General features: G+C 42.8%; 4 protein-coding genes across 7 annotated transcripts; 2 read left to right on the top strand and 2 right to left on the bottom strand.

The window, feature by feature from the left end:
- The first annotated feature begins 3 nt into the window (after positions 1 to 3).
- On the top strand, positions 4 to 5,075 carry wdr83 (WD repeat domain containing 83). 4 transcript variants are annotated; one of them, XM_017458956.3, is made up of 10 exons: positions 4 to 357; positions 1,077 to 1,197; positions 1,282 to 1,387; positions 1,508 to 1,556; positions 1,643 to 1,769; positions 2,092 to 2,159; positions 2,275 to 2,383; positions 2,586 to 2,700; positions 2,925 to 3,077; positions 4,371 to 5,075. In XM_017458956.3, the coding sequence occupies exons 1-9, from the start codon at positions 255 to 257 to the stop codon at positions 3,069 to 3,071; spliced, it is 945 nt and encodes a 314-aa protein (XP_017314445.1). In that variant the 5' UTR covers positions 4 to 254; the 3' UTR covers positions 3,072 to 3,077; positions 4,371 to 5,075. The 4 variants fall into 4 exon arrangements, with proteins under 4 accessions (XP_017314445.1, XP_017314446.1, XP_017314444.1 ...); XM_017458957.3 differs by lacking the exon at positions 4,371 to 5,075 and adding an exon at positions 3,695 to 4,306; XM_017458955.3 differs by having other exon boundaries at positions 5 to 357; positions 4,323 to 5,074.
- On the bottom strand, positions 3,691 to 5,198 carry LOC108259172 (persephin). The gene is made up of 3 exons (XM_017458401.3): positions 5,120 to 5,198; positions 4,365 to 4,546; positions 3,691 to 3,954 (listed from the first exon to the last, which is right to left on the bottom strand). Exons 1-3 carry the CDS (start codon positions 5,196 to 5,198, stop codon positions 3,691 to 3,693), a joined length of 525 nt encoding a protein of 174 aa, XP_017313890.1.
- Positions 5,199 to 13,355: 8,157 nt separating this feature from the next.
- On the bottom strand, positions 13,356 to 16,487 carry LOC108259428 (splicing regulator SDE2). Its single transcript, XM_017458944.3, has 7 exons — positions 16,333 to 16,487; positions 15,764 to 15,881; positions 15,476 to 15,587; positions 15,141 to 15,310; positions 14,862 to 14,967; positions 14,117 to 14,657; positions 13,356 to 13,989 (listed from the first exon to the last, which is right to left on the bottom strand). Exons 1-7 carry the CDS (start codon positions 16,432 to 16,434, stop codon positions 13,771 to 13,773), a joined length of 1,368 nt encoding a protein of 455 aa, XP_017314433.2. The 5' UTR covers positions 16,435 to 16,487; the 3' UTR covers positions 13,356 to 13,770.
- A 728-nt stretch (positions 16,488 to 17,215) lies between these two features.
- Positions 17,216 to 18,955, top strand: mrps28 (mitochondrial ribosomal protein S28). The gene is made up of 2 exons (XM_017458967.3): positions 17,216 to 17,475; positions 18,502 to 18,955. The coding sequence occupies exons 1-2, from the start codon at positions 17,269 to 17,271 to the stop codon at positions 18,850 to 18,852; spliced, it is 558 nt and encodes a 185-aa protein (XP_017314456.1). The 5' UTR covers positions 17,216 to 17,268; the 3' UTR covers positions 18,853 to 18,955.
- The last annotated feature ends 281 nt before the right edge of the window (positions 18,956 to 19,236 follow it).

Genomic DNA, 19,236 nt, shown 5'->3' with positions numbered 1-19,236 from the left:
ACTATGTGTTATTTGATTTAGGACGCAACCGTAAGCTTAAAACCCGGCGGTCGGAGCCGACTGTATCGCAAGACTTGAGTTTTAAAGCGTGTATTAGCTCTTTATTTATTTAAGTTTTTGTATTAGTAGAACAAGTAGCGATTGTGAGCCGCGTTATGGGAGGAAAATAAAGTTGTTTTGAATAATCTCAGTTTAAGCCATGTTTAATGTAGTTTAGCACGGCTAAGCTAAAGTAGAGAGAGGCTGAGCGGGTGATGGCGTTCCCCGAGCCCAAGCCGCAGCCTCTCCGCCTTCCGCAGCACCTTCTCCGGGCTGTAGACTGCCAGCAGGCCGCTGTCAGAGCTGTGCGCTTTAACGGTAAATAAAACAATTTTAAATAAATAAATAAATCTAAATATTATTAAATGTACAATTTTGATCGTTTGTGAGGGATTTGTTGTAGTTTTCGGGTTAATTCGTTGATTTGTAATGTGCCTTGTTATAAAATACTGTTTAATTTTTAATTGTAACGTTTTACTGCATTATTATTATTATTAATAATAATATTATTATTATTATGACATATTTCACTGGTTTAGAAAGTGTGGGAGAATAATCAACAAAAACCAAGGAAAAAAATATTTGTTTGGTAAATATAATTTTTTAAATGCATTATCAAAATGTGCAAAATGCACGTTTGTTTGTTTCTTTTTATTTATTTATTTATTTAAAAGTCTAGCAGAAGGTGAATGTACCCCCGTCCCCCACACCACCCCTGACTCATTTTAAACATCAGCATTAAAAAAAAAAAAAAAAAAAAATCATAATAGTAATAATAATACAAAACGTGGGCTTGAAATTTCACCAGGAAAAATTAACTAAAATTAAGAGCTGATAAATTAAAAACGTGTGAGGATGTGTAACAGAATGAAGAATAATATAAATAAGGCAATGTTTAGTCTGACGGAAACTACTTTGTATTTTGGAGCTGAAGGAGGAAATGAGAAAGAAGTTGTGAGCACGATTAGAGAGTCCAGTAAGAAGCTGCCGCTGCTTCGGTACCACGTAGCGTAATAAACGATGAAAATGTTTTCCAGCCGACGGGAACTACTTCCTGACGTGTGGCAGCGATAAAAGCCTGAAGCTGTGGAGCGCGAGCCGGGGAGCCCTGCTGAAGACGTACAACGGCCATGGCTACGAGGTGCTGGACGCCGATAGGTGAGGACTTATAGTAGTGCGCTTGTGACCACGTGCTCAATGGTGTAGCTGACGAAGGTTTCATTTGTCTTCTTTTCTTCACAGCTCTTATGATAACAGCCAGCTGTGTTCGTGCAGCGCAGACAAGACGTTGATCCTGTGGGACGTGGCGTCTGGGCAGGTCACCCGCAAACTCCGCGGCCACGCAGGGGTACGTGCTGTGTTGCATTGCATTTGTAAAGACGTTAGCGTGGCTCCATCCGAAGCTGCACGCAACTACACCACGTGGTATTCAGTTATTCGCTGCTTCTTTGCATGTGTCTTTCTGTAGAAGGTGAACTGCGTGCGATTCAACGAAGAGGCCAGTGTCATGCTCTCAGGTGAGTCCGGCCAGCGGAGCCTGCTCGGGCTTTATTCGCCTCTGTTAGAGTTTGAACGTTGTTTGAATTTGCCCTGTGCGTTTCAGGTTCTATAGACGGCACGGTGCGCTGCTGGGACACTCGGTCCAGAAAGATGGAGGCGATTCAGAAGCTGGACGAGGCGCGAGACGGAATCAGCAGCCTGAAAGTGGTTGCGCACGAGCTGCTGACCGGGTAAGAACCAAACGCATCCCTCATTGCTGATGTACTCGTTCTTTTATATATCACCTACACCTTTCTATTAGGGCTCGACCTATAGCGGATTTCTAAGTCGGGCGGTACTGACGTGCCGATAACCGGTTCATCAACCGATATTAGTTTTGAAAATTTTTACTGAATGAAAACACGACACTCAAAAACACGAAACTTTTATTACAGAAATAAACAGTGCTGACTGTACCGTGAAGATGTCCTGTACTTAAAAAAAAAAAAAAAAAAAAATTTATTAAATATCAACGTATATTAAAATCTAAATTTACTGGCGTGTGTGTGTCAGGTCTGTGGACGGCCGGGTGAGGCGCTACGATCTGCGGATGGGCCAACTGCACGTCGACTACATTGGCAGTGAGTGTGAATAACTATTTGGCAGGTTTGGGAAGGTGTCTGGGAAGGCCTCTTATTCGTGTGTGTGTGTGTGTGTGTGTGTGTGTGTGTGTGTGTGTGTGTGTGTTATTCGCAGGTCCGATTACATGTGTGTGTTTCAGTCAGGATGGTCAGTGCACCTTGAGCTCCAGTCTGGATGCCAGTGTGCGTCTGTTGGACAAGAGCACAGGAGAGCTGCTGGGAGAGTGAGTCATAAATCACACACACACACACACACACACACACACACACACACACACACACACACACAGTTTATTCGGTGCTCGTTTATTAGGGAGTCTCTTTATTAGGTCATGATGCTGTGTATGGCTCTGCTATGAGTGTAGTGTTGATGCGATTCATTTCATTTAAGTGTGTGTGTGTGTGTGTGTGTGTGTGTGTGTGCAGATATACAGGACACCAGAATAAAGACTACAAGCTGGACTGCTGCCTGTCTGAGAAAGACACTCACGTGCTGAGCTGCTCCGAGGACGGTCACGTGTACTGCTGGGACCTGGTGGAGGTGTGTGACGGACGTTTAAACACACCTAATACACACACACACACACACGCACGCACGCACGCACACACACACACAATAACACACCTGCAAGAAAAACAGATGACGTGAACTCCTCATATGCGATTTGCAGTCTGATTGGTTGTTTTTAAATGAATGAAGTGCTTTATCACTCTGTCTAAATGGATTTGTGTGTGTGTGTGTGTGTGTGTGTGTGTTTTCATTAGGGCTCATTAACACTGAAGTTGCCCGTCGGGAAAGCCGTCGTCCAGTCGCTGTCCTTCCACCCCACTGAGCCTCGCTTACTGACAGCCATGGAGGGGCGTGTCCAGATCTGGGGGGCGGAGCCAGACGAAACAGACACGGCCAAGTGAGGAACGGTGAGAGCTTTCACACAACCCGGACTCGTTTGACCACAATGTTGGTGTTTTGTTTTGTCTTTTAAAATTTCAGTGCCTTTTTTTTCTTTTCTTCTTTTCTTTCTTTTTTTTTTTTTTTTTTATAAAAAAAATTGGTAAAACTGTTGAAACACCGTATGACGACGGTTTTCATGCGGGTAATAAATACAAATGTAAAATCATGGAAACTCTTTATTGGAACTGTACACACTGTATGTACACAGCACAGAGGAACAACAAAGAACAATAGTAATAAATATAAATGGAAAAAAAACCCCACAAACCAATAAATAAATAATTTACAGTACATAAATATATTACGAGTTTGCTTTCAACTGATATTTGTTCGGACCACGTGTTCCCTCAGCTGTGTCTTTCTGTCCTCGCGAGCTAAAGCCGAACTTTTCAGCATCACTAGCAAGAAAGAAGTCGGTTCAATATCAAGAGAAAGCGAGAGGCACGTGTGATACGATACGCAGCGTGTTTTGGGAATTGTGTTACCTGCTGTTCCTAACTAAACACGAGTCTTATTTACAGCCTGAGCGATTAATTTTCCCCACCAGCAAGTGTAAGCGTCCGTATCGTTTGGGTTCTTTCAGCCGACGCAGGAGCAGGCAGCGGCGGAGAGCTTCTCGACTTTGTGCCAGCGGTGGGCGTTGTCGAGGAAGGCCATGTCCTCGTGGCGCGTCGGGCGGCAGCACGGCGTGTAGTGCCAGGTCTCGGTGGGGGGCAGGGCGCCGCTCAAGCGCAGATTGGTGAGGGTGAGCTCGTGGTTCGAGGGCACACGCGGGCACGCACCACTGCAGTACTTAAACAGCACCATTTCGTCCGAGTCATAGCCAAGGCCAAGGTCTCGCACCTGCAAACACGAACAGGGAATTATAAACCTCTGCATTAAGGTCGTTCGGACATCACGGTGTATAAATGACTTTTTTTCTACCAGTCTACCAATTAAAGACGTTCCTAACGTCATCACACATGACGGCTAACGAACACGGAGAACAACATGACATTGCTGACCAAAAAAAAACTAAACCAGACACATGTTCTTGGCTCTTACTACTGTTTTTGCGTTTTGTTTTTTTTGTCGTTTCTCACAACCACTCTCGGTCAGTGTATCATGACACCGTGTCGGAAAGAACAATAATTAGCGGACTTGTACAACTTTTTGTTATGATGTGCAACGAGACTTCTGTATATATTATTTCTCTTTAAATTTTTCTCCAGCTCGTGTGTTTATATCGATATCTGACATGCGATGTCCCGAACCTGCAGCAGAATCGAATGCAGTCCACACGGGTCCTCTGCGCTGCGGCGTGAACGCAGCACGCTTCCTCCCCAGCGTCTCCCCGAGCCCTCCCTCTCCTCTCGGTCTTCTTCTCTTCCTTCTCTCCTCGTCTCATCTGGGAGGCCCGATTCCGAGGAACCGCTTTGTTCTTGGACGTCTGACACTGAAAGACATGGAAACGTGGAGATTTCTCAGTCCGTGGATAATCTAAGAACTGATAGGCTGCTTTCCTGTGGCGGTACGAAACGACCCCTCTAGTCCACATTACAATACTACTGCAGTTTATTATTTTATTTATTTTTAAAGCAGGAACCCCCCGGAAAAAAACAAACCTATAATGTGTGTTCGTTATTATTTAGGTGTATGCTGTGTAAATTCTTTAACACAAGGCATAGTAAAATAATAATAATAATAATAATAATAATAATAACATCTAAGAACACTGTGCTGTAAATAAAGGTTCAATGTTCGGTTAAATTAGGTCAATACATTTTCAAATTAAAGTACTAAAATAGATTTTTTTTTAAAAAATCCTATAAATATAACGCACATTGTTTTGACTGTTCTACGTGTGTAAAGTTAAAATACAGTCTCACTAGAATACATTATATATGTGTTACTACATTGTATAAAAAAAATATATATATATTAATAATAAATGGGGAGGAAAGAACAACCAGAAAAACTTGACTCTGCTACCTTCTTTGTAAGGTCATGACCTTTGTATTAGGCTTACCTAGTAGCGTGTGCAGCCAGTGTCCCTCTCCGACTTGAACGCAGAACAGCAGCATGGTGAGTTTGAGAAGAGAACACATTGTCGTTTTCCGTTTCTCTCTCTCCGCTGTATCTCTTCTCTGCGAAAAAGTGGATGGTGGTGATGATGATGTGTACCAGAGCCTGCTTCATATATGCATGTCTGGGGAAGATGGGGGCTCGGTTTAGCCCCACCCCTTCTCACCTGTGCTCGGGACGAAGCTGATCCCCAGGAAAAATATACGCCGATATGGCATGAATATCGATTGGCAGGTGTTTTCCGACGCCCCGAGCACACGGGAGGCGAGAATAAATCATTTTAAAGCTGTTTTTAGAAGAGCGAGGCAAGGTGTCCGCGATCTTAATCCGTCAGCCAATCACACGCCAGGACTTGATCCGAACGGAACGGTCCGTGTTCTGGACCAGCGCTCGGGCGAGCACACGTGACCTGTTGGATCAAAGGTTGAAGGACGAGGAAGTAAACGAGTTAAATCCACGAAGACGAGACAGACCAGAGGATAATAATTAAAAAAAGAACACAGCAGACCGTGGCTAGATATCTTCCTGGAAAATGTCCGAGAACGATGACTGACTTCTGAAATCCGAACATAAATTTAGGGATTTTATCAGAAATGTGCCTTTTCCCCCTACTTGCAACATTCCTAAAGTAGCTCTGAGGAGACTAATGCTGAAGGAATCGTGGAATGTGTCTGACTGGCAGAAGGATTGCAGCACGGTCATCTGTTCCTTGTGCTTTATAAGGTTATGCTGATGGGGGAAGGCGCTGAAAAAGTGTGGAGATGTCGGCCATTTCTTCATGTTCTTATCCTACTGCCTTTCAGTTGTGTGATAACTCGCGAGCGTTGACCTGTTGACCTCAGGCATTTTCCACTTAACCAATCTTTGTTCGAGGGTACAGACACTAAAACAAAAAAAACAAAACAAAAAAAACGCTTGCTTTGAACTTAGGTGTTTTGGACCAACTGCAAGACTGTTGGTAACTTCTAGGGGCCCAAACATTTTGTTAACATCAAAACAGCTTCACTATCTTCAGTAATCTTCATCTCTTTATGTGGCAGACACTTATTTAAGGCAATGATGCGCGTGCTGCAGAACGGGGAGACATGGTGATTTATGAGCTTCCTATCGGACCTTCTCGGAATTTAACCTGGACTCAGATTTACATCATCTTTTGGCGAGGAGAGGAAAGGTTTCCACTTACAGGGTAGTCACGTTATTGTGATGAGCCATAGAACCACTGTTTCCTTCATGGAAAAAATATGCCACGACCTAGATTCTGTCTAGAGGAGGTCAGTGAACGGGTAAAGTGGGCAAGAGTCAGAGAAGCAAGCAAGAGGTCAAAGGTTACACTCAACATGATGATGCCACCACCATGCTTCATTGCGTGGATTGTGTTCCCAGGGTTCTCAAGTTTTGGTCTCAGCTTTTTACCACATGTTTGCTGACTCTTCAACACTTTAAACAGAATTTAATATATTCAATAAGTTAGTTCCTGGTATCACTTGTGCTACAGCAGCAATTTTTTTTCTCTTTTGAAGTAAAACAAAAATGTAGTTTGTAGTGTTGGTATATTAGTGATATTCTAAGGTGGGCTTCACAACTTGCTTCATATATTGACAACTTGCTTCATATATTAATAAATATACTCGATCAATCTAAAAAGCTTTCTGGTTCCTTCACCCACAGCTTCACTGGAGGCCATAAAAAAGCCTAAGCTTTAGAGGGACACTTCCACGCAGAGTAAAGCCATCCATCACCCACAGGATTAGTCAGAATTACTCTCCACTGATGTTGGCTAAGAGCTAGCTCACGGTTCACCGGTTTGCAGCGCCTTGTCTGGACTATGACACAGCATAGTCTGTGTTGTGAAGAACTTGTGTTTGTGTTTATAAAATTAAAAACAATCCGCATATTAATGTCCAAGAATATCTGGAGACAGCCCTCATCAGTGGATTCAACTGTTTAAGTTTTTAATATGGCACCATTACAGTAGGAACTCAAAATACACATTAGAGCACTCTCAATGAGAAGCTATCACCACCATGCTTCACTGCCTGGATTGTGTTACCAGGGGGATGAGCAGTGTTGGGTTTTCTCCAAATGAAGTCCATTGTACCAAGGCCAAAATTTTGCTGACTTTTCAACATGCCTTTTGACAAACTATGGTTTGCCTCTCTTTCATAAAGCTCGGTTTTGTGGAGTGTCCAGGCTATGGCTGTCCGGAACAGTCCACATTCGAGCTGTGGCTCTCTCTGGTTTCTTCAGGAACCCTTGGCCTCTTGCTTCTAAGACTAAGACCCTACTTACCTTGTCGCTGACTTTTGGTGGACGGCCTCCTCTTGGCAGCGTCATTGTTGTGCCATATACTTTGCATTTTTTAATAATGGGTTTGATGGCACTCTGCAATTCTTGAGCCATTTACTTGCAAAGACGTAATCCAATACCATTACCCAAAGCACATGCCCACTGCACCCCAGGCCTCATCACTCGGCATCAGTGCCTGACCAAATTCTTTCTTGAAGAGTGAAGGTTATTATAACAGCAAAGGGTGGACTAAATCTGGAATGGGATGGGTTTTTTATTTATTTATTTTTTTTTAAAAAGCACATATGGGTGTGATGGTCAGGAGTCTACAGACGTTTCCACCAAGTAACAAAATTTTAAGTATAAATAGATTTCCCATAGTGAGGTGGCAGCATGACTCCATTTGCATCCATCTGTCTGACATCATTCATTGGCTTGAACTAAAAATGGGGTTTCCATACATTTTTTACTGCGCATAGGTCTATTTTTGTCTACTCCAGCTATATGTCTTCCAACAGTTCTTATCTTCAACCTGCTGGAAGTAATAAACCAGAGAAGAACATTTTAAGGTAGAGAGAACGTTCTTCTTTGACAGTGTGTGGAAAACTTCGACTTTAGCTTTTGGATTTTAGCTTCTGTATCTGATTAAATCATGAAATCTGGCTTAGTTCAATCCAGACATTAAAAAACAATCAATTCACTTTTTTTTTTTGTAAAACCAAAGGGGCCAATGATCTTTTGGAGTGCATGTCAACAAAGTGAAAGTTGGATTCCTGGGGCATAAATAGAAAGGAATCTAGCCAATGTTTTCTTAATCTACCTGCTGTATATTAAGTCCACTCCTCCTCTTTTCTGTTACCTGCATGTTTTATAGCGTGAGGGTGAGCTATTTTTTCATTGTATGACACTAATACGAGATTCCTGCCATTCTGGACTCAGACAGGCCAAGATTCCACAGCGTCTGTGTACGGGCATGCCAAAAGGCTTGCTGTATCTTTCACTGTACTCCTCCTCATGGCTTTGCTTCTTGCAGGAACTCACGGAAGGAATGTTTTCTTCCCCTTCATCTCCCCATCTCCAGGGAAGGATTTAGAAAAGATGAATGGCTATTCCACCTCTCTTTCCTTGTGTTAGCTGTCCATCTGTCGGGCCTTTCACCTTTCTCTGTCCTGCATGGGGAAAACCATCACATGTGAGGGTCTACTGAAACATGTACGCTTGTATTCATGTCTGCTGATGTTGTAAAGACAGAACATTTTTCCATCATCGACTTGGTGACTAATTATAAATCCCTCTGCAAGCTGACTCAAAGGCCAATATCTACAAAGCTTTGGTCTTCTTGGAGATGAATGTGAGTCATAAACTAAAGACATACCTATATGTCATACTTATTTGTTTATAGGTACCTTAACGTTATGGAACATCTGCAAAACAAGTTAGCTCCTGCGATCACTTCGCTAATAAGACATCCATTCCAACATCAGCCTCTTTTATTTTATTTATTTATTTTTATTATTTTTTTTTTTTTAACCGAGAAGCCACAAAGACTTCCCTGTGTTCAACTTACAGCTGTACCTCTGACTGTTACAAATTGCTGACACTGGAGACTCCTTATAATAATGTTAATAAACACCTCACCGAAAACTTCACCATATCAATAATATAATGTTTTTCATTGTTAAATAACATACGTTTCTTAGGCTTGGATTAATTGGAGCATAAATTGCATAGTCCTCTTGACCTACTGGGTCGGCAGGTCTTGTGGGGTGTTCCTGGTATGTAGTGGTTAGTACCTAGCAAAAGTTGTCCGAGCAAGGACAACCAGTAAACCGGCTCAGGTTTGTCGGCATAAACAGCAGCCTCTCAAGTCTCTGATGCACATGGGGAGCATGTGTTTTACACAAATTACTGAAAAAAAGTTAATGGTGGATATGATGGAATGGTGTCTGAACACAGCTTGCTGGTGGAGGCAGTGAGATGCTCTTGGCGATGTTCTGCTGGGAAACCTTGAGTTCTGGCATTCATGTGGATGTGAACTTTGATATGTACCACCTACGTAAACATTGTTGCAGACCAAGTACACCCCTTCATGGCAACGGTATTCCTAACGGCATTGGCCTCTTTTAGCAGTATAATGTGTGGCAGCCCAGCAAAATCGTTCAGAAACTGTTTGAAGAACATGACAAAGAGTTCAAGGTGTTGATTTGACCTCCAAATTCCCCAGATCTCAATCCGATCGAGCATCTGTGGGATGTTCTGGACAAACAAGTGCGGACCATGGAGGCTCCACCTTGCAACTTACAGGACTTAAAAAGATCTGCCGCTAACGTCTTGGTGCTGGATACAACAGCACACCTTCAGAGGTCTTGTGGCGTCCATGCCGACGGGTCAGAGCTGTTTTGGTGGCACAAGCTGGGCCTATATACTATTAGGAAAGAATCTTCAAGAACCTTTTTTTACAAACTCTTATATTTAGGGAGTAGCGGATGAAAACAATTCCATCCAACATTTTACAAAATTTTGACTGAATTTTTTAAAAGACTGCAAAAGAATTTGTGCATCGACATGCTTTTCCGTCATGGATGCCTTGTAAAGGGCCTAAGCATATAGATGCGCTGCTGAAGTGATGGTTGGTTGACTCAGGAAGGCGCAGGTCTCCTCTCTGGTCCATATAGGGTTCGTCTGCTTTTGGCAGGAATGCAGGAGCCGTAATGGGAAGAATTTTGTGGGAATTAGTTCGGAATCTGAAGCTCGCCGTGCGGCTGCTGTTTATGCCGTAAATTTGACCCGGCAGACCTGAGGCGGCGGACAGCGGCCGGGCCTCCTCCACCGGCTCACATGATCCCCTCTCTGTTCCATCGCTCCATCCAGCATCACTTGTCTACAGTGGCTCGAATGGACTTTTGGATGAGGGTGAGACTGGTTCTCGATTCCAGTCTCAGATTTGTCTGATAATTCGCATGGCTTTAGTAAAAGTGTAGTAAAAGTTCTTTCTCTTCTATTACTTTTATTCCCAAAATGCCTTTAAATCCCATAATCCTGCATTGCATATTGTGCATTTTTTTTTTCTTTCCCCACGTTTACAAATCTGACTTAATTCATGTTCCAGGAAGGGGTTTGAACCTAAAACATTCGTAGGTTCATTCGCACATAAATGGTCCTGTAAAAACTCTCTCTAAAAACTCTGAGAACCATTTCAATCCATTTTCAGCCACAACGTTATTTCCATAACTACACTCTGCCATTCCTTTATCAATTTCCACAGACGCCTTCGTCTTACACATATTACATATGAGATTTTGAGTTTTCTTAACTTGTTCATTTAAAAAAAAAAAAAGTCCAAGTTTGTTCAAATCCATTGTCATTTCTACAACTAATAATTAAAAATTAGGCTCTATTTAGGCAGAGAAGGTTGTGCAATGCAGTGGCAGCATTAAGCTAGACGCCACATGATGTGTGATCTGGGCAAATGCATGCGACTGCACTAATCGTCTGAATCTAAACATCGGTATTGGATTATCCGACATACTCCTGTGTATTTCAGGAGTTTTTGCAGTATGGTTACTTTGCACAGAATAACATATGATTTAAATGTAGCCATTCCGTCATTAATGGTAGATGACTGGTGACAAGAACGAACGCTGTGAAAACAATGAAAAGTTTTGATTTCTTTAATGAAGAAATGGACCAACGCCTGCCTTATCTGAAAGGACACCATAAAAGAGTGTATTGGAATATACCCTGTCATGGTGAAAGATGGAAAAAGCATCACTCTGACCACCTGGCACTGTCTCGAGAGATGAATTCCAGAGACGTTCCATCTGAGACTGCTGGGCAGAAAGAAAATGAGAACATCTTCGCTTCGTAATTGGTGGACATGGCACAGCTGCTGTTCGCGGATATGTGCCAGGTGAAGAATGGGCGACTATTTTATGTCCAACGTCCATGCCGAGCATGATCGTGCTTTCCAGAGGGTTTCCCCTGAAGCTGAATTGCCACATCGGCTTTGAAATGAGAGGACGATCGCACGATATTCTGATTAAGATCAAAAAATGAATGAAAAAGTATAGAAATATTTTCCATGAATCCATACAGGTGATTCTTAGCTGACAGGAGTGGAAGCTGGCTGAGTTTTCTACAGTTGTAGCCCATCCAACACCGGGTTTGAAGCGCTGTGCATTCCGAGATGCTTTTCTGCTCAGCACAGTTGTAAAGACTGGTTGTTTGAGTTACCCTAGCCTTCCTGTTAGCTCAAACCAATCTAACCATTCTCCCCTGACCTGTCTCATTAACAAGGCATTTCCACCTGCAGAACTGCTGCTCACTGGAGAGTTTTTTTTTTCTTCTTCCCACCATTCTGTAATAACTCTAGAGACTAGCGTGTGAAAATCCCCGGAGATCAGCAGTTTCTGAAATACGCAACCAGCCCATTTGTAACCAACATCTGTGCCATGGTCAAAGTCACTGAGATCATATCTTTTGTGATATTTCCCCCATTCTGATGTTTGATCGTTAACTGAAGCTCTCGATCTGTATGTGTATGGTTTTATGCATTGTGCTGCTACCCCCATGATTGCCTGATTGGATTCCTATGAAGGTAGACGGTAAGTGTGCATCAAGAGTCGTCTGTTCTACACTCAGGTGGTGGAATGAACTGTCTCACTGTCTAGAGTGGCGTCACTGGCTATGTAAGTATGATGTAACCTTGTTTGGAGATACAGTGAAGAATATCAAGTATGCCTATTGGATCCCCTGAGGCACAGCAGTAGCTTAGTTCAGGTTCCAAACCCTGAATTTGGAGTACCCCATGTCCTGCATATTTTAGTGTTTTTCCTGCTCTGCTCTGTTAGTTGGCAGATTAATTGAATCACATGTGCTATAGCAGGGAAAACATTAACGTTTCCACTACCGGACAACTGGACAGGGCTTGGGAACGAACCACTAAAGACACTATGTTGGTGTGAGAAATTTTGTGCATGTTCAGTCAAATTGAGTGACACGCAGTTGCGTGTATTTTTCTTCCCGGAATCAGCGCCTGCCTCACGTCTCATTAGCCAAAATAAAGAAGAAACAGTGGAAAGACGTGGGACTGTGGGTCAGATTATGTAAGAGTGGGAATATTACAGATTGGGAACAGAAACCCACCTCTAACATGTGGTACAGCCCGACACTGGGAGTTTATAAAAAATTCTTTCAGGAAATGTACAAGGTTAAGTGGGATGTTATTTGTCATTACAAGGCAATGTTTCTGAACCTTGGGACAATGCACACCCCTAGAGATACGCCCACAATTGAAGAAGGTGCCTCTCAGGCTGTGGGCCCAAGGGAAACATGACGTAGGCCTGATTAAAAGTGCACCACCAGTCGTGATCACGGCCAAATGTGACTTTAGGACCAGACAATCTCAACACCCTCTTAAACCAAAGGCCTCCAAGCACGAGCTACGCAGACGAGGAAAAGGCTGTGTGGGGCAAAGCAGGCTGCACGGTTGTTTATGAAGTTTGGTGGTGGCCCCAGGGCTGTCCTTGTCTTCAAAGTTGACACATGGCAGGGACCATGTGTTAAAAGGCGGAAATGATAGCTGCAATAAAGCATTGGTTTCTCTAATTACTCAAAATAAATAATTTTTTTTTGTTTGTTTACGATATTTGTGCAACTCATAACAAGGGTTGAGGTTTGAAGGTAGAGAAGGCCACGTCCCTACGTCCAAACAGGACCCAGTAGTGATAATGATAACCTCTAGTGATAATCTCACACCTTTTGTGAACCGTGCCCTTAAATAGGTGGTTGAATATTTAAGTATTGCCTTAAAGCAGCACGGTGCATATCATGCAGGTAGTGGTTGGATGGTAGAGACAGAAAATGACACTATAAAACAGACTGAGCAAATGCTGTTCTGAAGCAGGCTGTTCTGTCATTTTTCCACCAAGCTTTATTTACAGTATTACAAGTAACAGTTAAACAAAAATACACACAAGTGTACATAGTTTAACAGCCCAATCAGCAGAAAATGAACAAAAAACATTCTATTATTATTTCCCTTAAACCTTAAAATGATCCTCTTTAGTATGAAATTATCACGTTTATTCTTACATTACTGTATCAGGATAAAGGCACATAGTTACATTAACAGACAGAAAGCCTCCTTTCCATTCTGCCTTAAAGCAAGCAAGGAGATGGCAGTGAAATTACATATAAGATAAAAAGGGAATATTTATATATATAAAAAAAAAAAAAAAAAGATAGAGTTTAACACCTCTAACCCAAAAAAAAAACCCCACAACAACCTGAATGTTCTATATGTCCTGGTTATTTCTTTTTGCCCTTGCTGGGTTTGGCTAAGAGCGTCGGGTCGATCTGATCAGCACTCAGTCCTCTGACGGAGTATAGGCGAGCGGCACGCTCTCGCAGTGTCCCTCCACACTTCATCCCTCGATTCATCAGCTCAGCCTTCAGCCGCTCCAGACCCAGAGCCTCCAGCTCCTCCACCCCGCTCACAGACAGCAGGTTTAATGGAGTGTCCGCTTCCTGATAGATAGATAGATAAATGATGATAGATAGATGAGGTCTGCATTGAGTACTGCAGTGAAATGTGATGTGTGTGTGATTGGCATGCGAAAAAGAAACTATATTTCTCTGTAAACAAACTGCTCACCTCTGGGTGAACTGGCTGTGTGTCTGCGCAATCTTTCGTCTCCACAGTTCTGTCCTTCTCAGCTTCCTTTTGATTGCTGACGTTCTGCGTGTTGTCTTCTTTTTCACTGCACTCCATCTGTCCAGGTTCTTCGTTCTTTTCTGCTTTCTCCTGGCTGGGAGACGGGGAGTGGGGCGCTGAGCCGGCGCTGGAACTGCTGCTGGGTCGGTCCTGAGACTCTGCTTTCTCCTGGCTGGGAGACAGGGAGCGGGGCGCTGAGCCGGCGCTGGAACTGCTGCTGGGTCGGTCCTGAGACTCTGCTTTCTCCTGGCTGGGAGACGGGGAGCAGGGCGCTGAGCCGGCGCTGGAACTGCTGCTGCTGGGTCGGTCCTGAGACTCTGCTTTCTCCTGCTCCCTAGTTGTCGCTGTCGGTACTGCTGCTTGCCGAGAGCTGCAGGAAGGGCCAGCGCCAGAAGACGAGGACGAGGAAGAAGCTTCAGCTTCACTCTCATCGCTCTCACCTTCCGAACTGTCCACGTCCTCAAGGTCCTCGAGGCCGGTCCTGGGGAAATCAGGACCGTCAAGAAGTTAAAGTTCTGTTTTGACATTCTTATTACATAATACATTTGGCATTCTTATTACATAATACAAGGTGTTTAAATGGCTATCTATCTAACAGCATACACACAAGGGTAGTGTAAAATGGAATGATCTCCATATGAAATGCCCTCGTTTTCCAGAGCACTGTGACCGCTGGATTTCTCACCAGAAGCATTTCTTCTTTGAAGACGTGTTTCCGTTTTTGGTAGCTGGGCGTTTACGAAGCGGCTTTTCTTCTGCCCGTACCACGCCGCTGGATGAAGCCTGCATGCCTGGAAGTAGGAAACAAACAACTCTGTAATCAATGACATATAGACAATTAAGGCACCTAGACAATTTACATGTTACTGTTTACAGATCGAATTATCCAGCTACTGTCCTGTTGTATACATGTAGGAGAAAAACCTGATTTGTAAAAATAAATAAAGAGAACAAAAAACAAAACCTTTAAGCACAGAGTCCTCCAGCCTCTCGGAGAGATTGTGACACTGCTGCTCGTACTCCGTGTCCGTGAAACGGTGTCTGGGTTCGGCCAGTTTCCTCTGAATCCGCTCCAAGCGCCGTTGTTCCTTCTCCGCGTCACGGTCGGCCTGCTTTTTCAGCCACTCCGCCATTCTGTGCTCACGCAAACACAAACACAGCCTGGTCACTCTCATATCAACACTCGTGACCATTAGTACACCAAAATGTTTTTCATTTTTACTGCACCCTTGCTGACTTCCCCTAATTCAGTTCCAACACGACACGTAGCGTTCAAGGAGTGTGTGGCCCGAGCCTTACTCTTTTTCGTGATTGACATCTCGGAGTCTGCGCCCACTCAGATCTCTGCAGGCCTCTCGGTTGGTGGTTTTCTCGATCTGCGCCCCGAGAGCTCGCAGCATGGAGCCGAAACCTGTCACGCAAACATGTTAAACGTGGTTAGAAAACCTCTAGTTCCGAAAATCCAGAAAGCAACTGGAGTGTAGTTCAGAAATAAAAGAGGAGGCTTGCCAGTCGTAACCTTCTTTTGTTTAGTATTGAGGACGTACGATACAGTTGCTATCGTCATTGGGGGGAATCAAAAATTACCTCCTTTGCCGCCACATAAGCGAGGCTCGAGGCGATAAACCGCTCCAGCTTGCAGTCTCTCATCACCAGCTGATATTCGGCCATTGTTCTTCACATAGAAGTCCACACACGAGATGCCCTACATAGGAAAGATAATTATGTAAGCAATAAAACCACACAGCGTTATAGGAAATAAATCCAATCAACAACAGGGTGGTGTGATGCAGGCCCCAAAAGAAGCAGATACTATTACCAGCATAAAAATAGTTAATTATTTGCTTTAACGGGATGTTCGGTGTTTTAATCCTTTTACACCACAGCAATCTTCCAACAATACAAATACAAGTGCATTTATCTATTTCTTTAATTACTTTGTATTAATAGTTTGGCATTTGGTTTTCTTCTCATACAATATGAATGCCTCAGACCTATATAACTCTTGTTTTTACGGTGTGCCCCAACTTTAATATCTACACAGGGTAAGACATCCGTCAACACCATTTCTGTAACTTAGATAAACAGTTCTACCGTGTTAGCCAAGATAGCTAGCTAATACCTACTCTAAACTAAATAAACACTCCTGAGCTTACCTCTCCGGGGTTAAACAGTCCTATCAGGTCGTTGACAGTCGACTCGTGTGGCACGGTACCGTGAATAAATCTTGAAAACGGCGACACAACAAAAACCTCCATGCTTACTGCGTCGTCGCCTTCAATTTTAACAACGTCGCGTTTTAATGTCGTCATGAATCACGCGGAGCAGAAATCGCGCACGCGCACTACACTTCGATAGTATGCCATTTTGCAAGCTTTTCAAATATGTAGGCCTGCGTGTTATTTCAATTCTTTTCTTTCCTTTTATTTTTGTTTTGGAAGCGCTATGCCATGTATTATCTCCAGATACAAAAAATAATAATAATAATTTATATATATATATATATATTTATATATATATATATATATATATATATATATATATATATATATATATATATATATATATATATATATATGGTGCGCTACTACCAAGCTGGTTTGTGAAATTTTTCGTGTTGGCTATGATTGTACAAATATGCCATATTGTTGGTAAATTCTCTTTATTAATAATAATTTTAAATAATGATAATTTTTAAAAAATTATAATAACCCACCCTGTTATCAGCGACGCAACACGTCAGTACGGAAAGCCAGAGAGACCCCAAATCTTCAGAGCAAATCGCGTTGTGAAACGTTTGTCAAAAAAGACCTTCAAAACCCTTTACATAATAAAATAAAAAATTAAAATTTTTATATTTAAATATTATATTCGTAAATGGAGGGGTTTTCAAAAAGGTTTTATATCTCTTTTCCATAGCTGAACTACAAAATCTCTCCATATTCCTTGCTTGACATGATGCTAAAAAAAGGCTAAAGCCCAAACAGTTCTGTATATAAGCACTACATAGTACACAAGCTAGCTGTGTATGCGCACTATGTAGGGGACTAGATGTTGAATAGGTAGCCGTTTGGGAGTGGTCCAGCCTCAAAATGGCGGCTCTGTACAAGGTTGTGAGCAGCGCGAGACGCGGAGGAACGTGTTTATTAACGAAACGTGAAGTTTTTGTCGGGAGCAGATTTTACAGCAGCGGCGATGGAGGCGTTTCTGCAGGAGGAGAAGAAGAGAAACAGAAAAGTGGCTTTGCTGCCGCTTATGATCTTCACTCCGAGCTGAAACAACAGCAGCAGGACACCAAGGTCTGGTCTCAAGAAGATGATTAGAATACATTGCATTTCAGTACATGTCAGATTGTGTTCTTAAAAAACAAACCCAAAAAGCTCAGTGTAATATTAAAAATCTTAAATTTATACAAATACACGAGTGCATCAGATACACATCCGTCTATCCATTCAGTGAGGAATATAACCCTACACTCAGTGTCATGCTATTACAGGAAAATAATCTACCACAGGGTGGTGCTATTGAGTCACTGCCAGCACCCTGAGGTGTTTTATTCCTCTTATACCACAGCAAAAAATTATATAATATATATCATGATGTCTTACTTTTTATCCGTTTATAGTTACGGCCACGAAACATTAGTTCCTGTTATCCCTTACCGTATCGCTGCTCTAAACAATCGTTTCTTCATCACCCACTCTTCTTATTTCTCTTGGATTTAACAATAATAATAAAACTCAGCTCATCATTTTACAGAGAAACCCCAAAGTCCCGAAGGTTTTCTCATGAAGGAGAACTTTACGGTTCCAGCTTTACCTTTCACTGTTACAAAGTATTGACGCAGGAGACTCATTCCCTAAACTTAAGGTTGGCGAGGGACTGTTTTTTACAGTCGTACAACAGAACTTTGCTTGCGAACGTTAACTGTAAGCGGATAAAACGCACGACGTGGGATTGTTCAGTTCGTAAACTTGGGATTGGTAGCAAACCGCTGTGGTGTAATAAGAGAAATAAAATGCCTTGAGTTTTTAAAGTGAACTTCTTGGAAAATAGCTAATAAAATCAACTTCGACGGTAGCGACGCTTCATCACCCCGCCACATCAGTGATTTATTTCCTTAGAACGGCATGGACTCAAGGATTTAATTCCATACGAGATTACACTACTAGAGCAATTTCTGACAATCTGCGAATTTAATTACATTTGTAAACGTATTCCGAAGCCGTAGTGGCCAAATGCTGCCATCCCATCCTCCTCCTGAGCTTAACTGTTGTTATTACTTGTGAAGGTTTACTGTAAACATTTGTCCCCCTCACCCGCAGAGCCACAAGGTTCGCAAGAGCTCATCGGACGACACCCAGTCCTTTGCATCACTGTTGCGTCACTCACCGTTGATCCAGATGGGTCCGGCTAAGGACAAAATCGTCATCGGCAAAGTTTTCCACGTGGTTCAGGACGACCTGTACATCGATTTCGGTGGCAAGTTCCACTGTGTGTGCAAGCGGCCCAAGACGGACGGCGATAAATATCGGTGGGGCAGCCTCGTTCGGCTCAGGCTGGAGGACCTCGAGCTGACCTCGCGCTTCCTGGGCGCAAACACCGACACCACGCTGCTCGAGGCCGACGCCACCCTCCTCGGACTGCTCGAGGGGAAGGAGGCCAAAGACAAGTAGCAGCTACAACTCATCTGAGACTGTTAATTGTTTATCGTTGTTCTGTGAACAGAGATTAATAAATACACTTAAAAAACTGTGTTTGAAATGTCGAACATCTAAAGGAATGGCTTGGGAACGTTTTATTTCTTAAGTTTATATTAACGCGCTAGTTTGAATTCGTTATCGTTTCTATAGCAACAACTTGCACAGGGTGAAGGAAAAAATCCATAATCATCGATATGGTGACGTTTTCTGTGAGGAGTCGTTTACCGAACTCCTTTTTTTTTTTGGAAGGAGTCTCCAGTGTCAGCACTTCATAACATTTTTATGCTTTCGTGCTTTCTTGGTATCATGACGTTCCAGAATGTTCAATGCAACTATAAAGGGATTAAAAAACAAACA

Source organism: Ictalurus punctatus, chromosome 27, assembly GCF_001660625.3.
Source record: "Ictalurus punctatus breed USDA103 chromosome 27, Coco_2.0, whole genome shotgun sequence".
Taxonomy (NCBI): domain Eukaryota; kingdom Metazoa; phylum Chordata; class Actinopteri; order Siluriformes; family Ictaluridae; genus Ictalurus; species Ictalurus punctatus.
The sequence above is the reverse complement of the archived record's forward strand: the minus strand, read 5'-3'. Positions and strand labels throughout refer to the sequence as shown.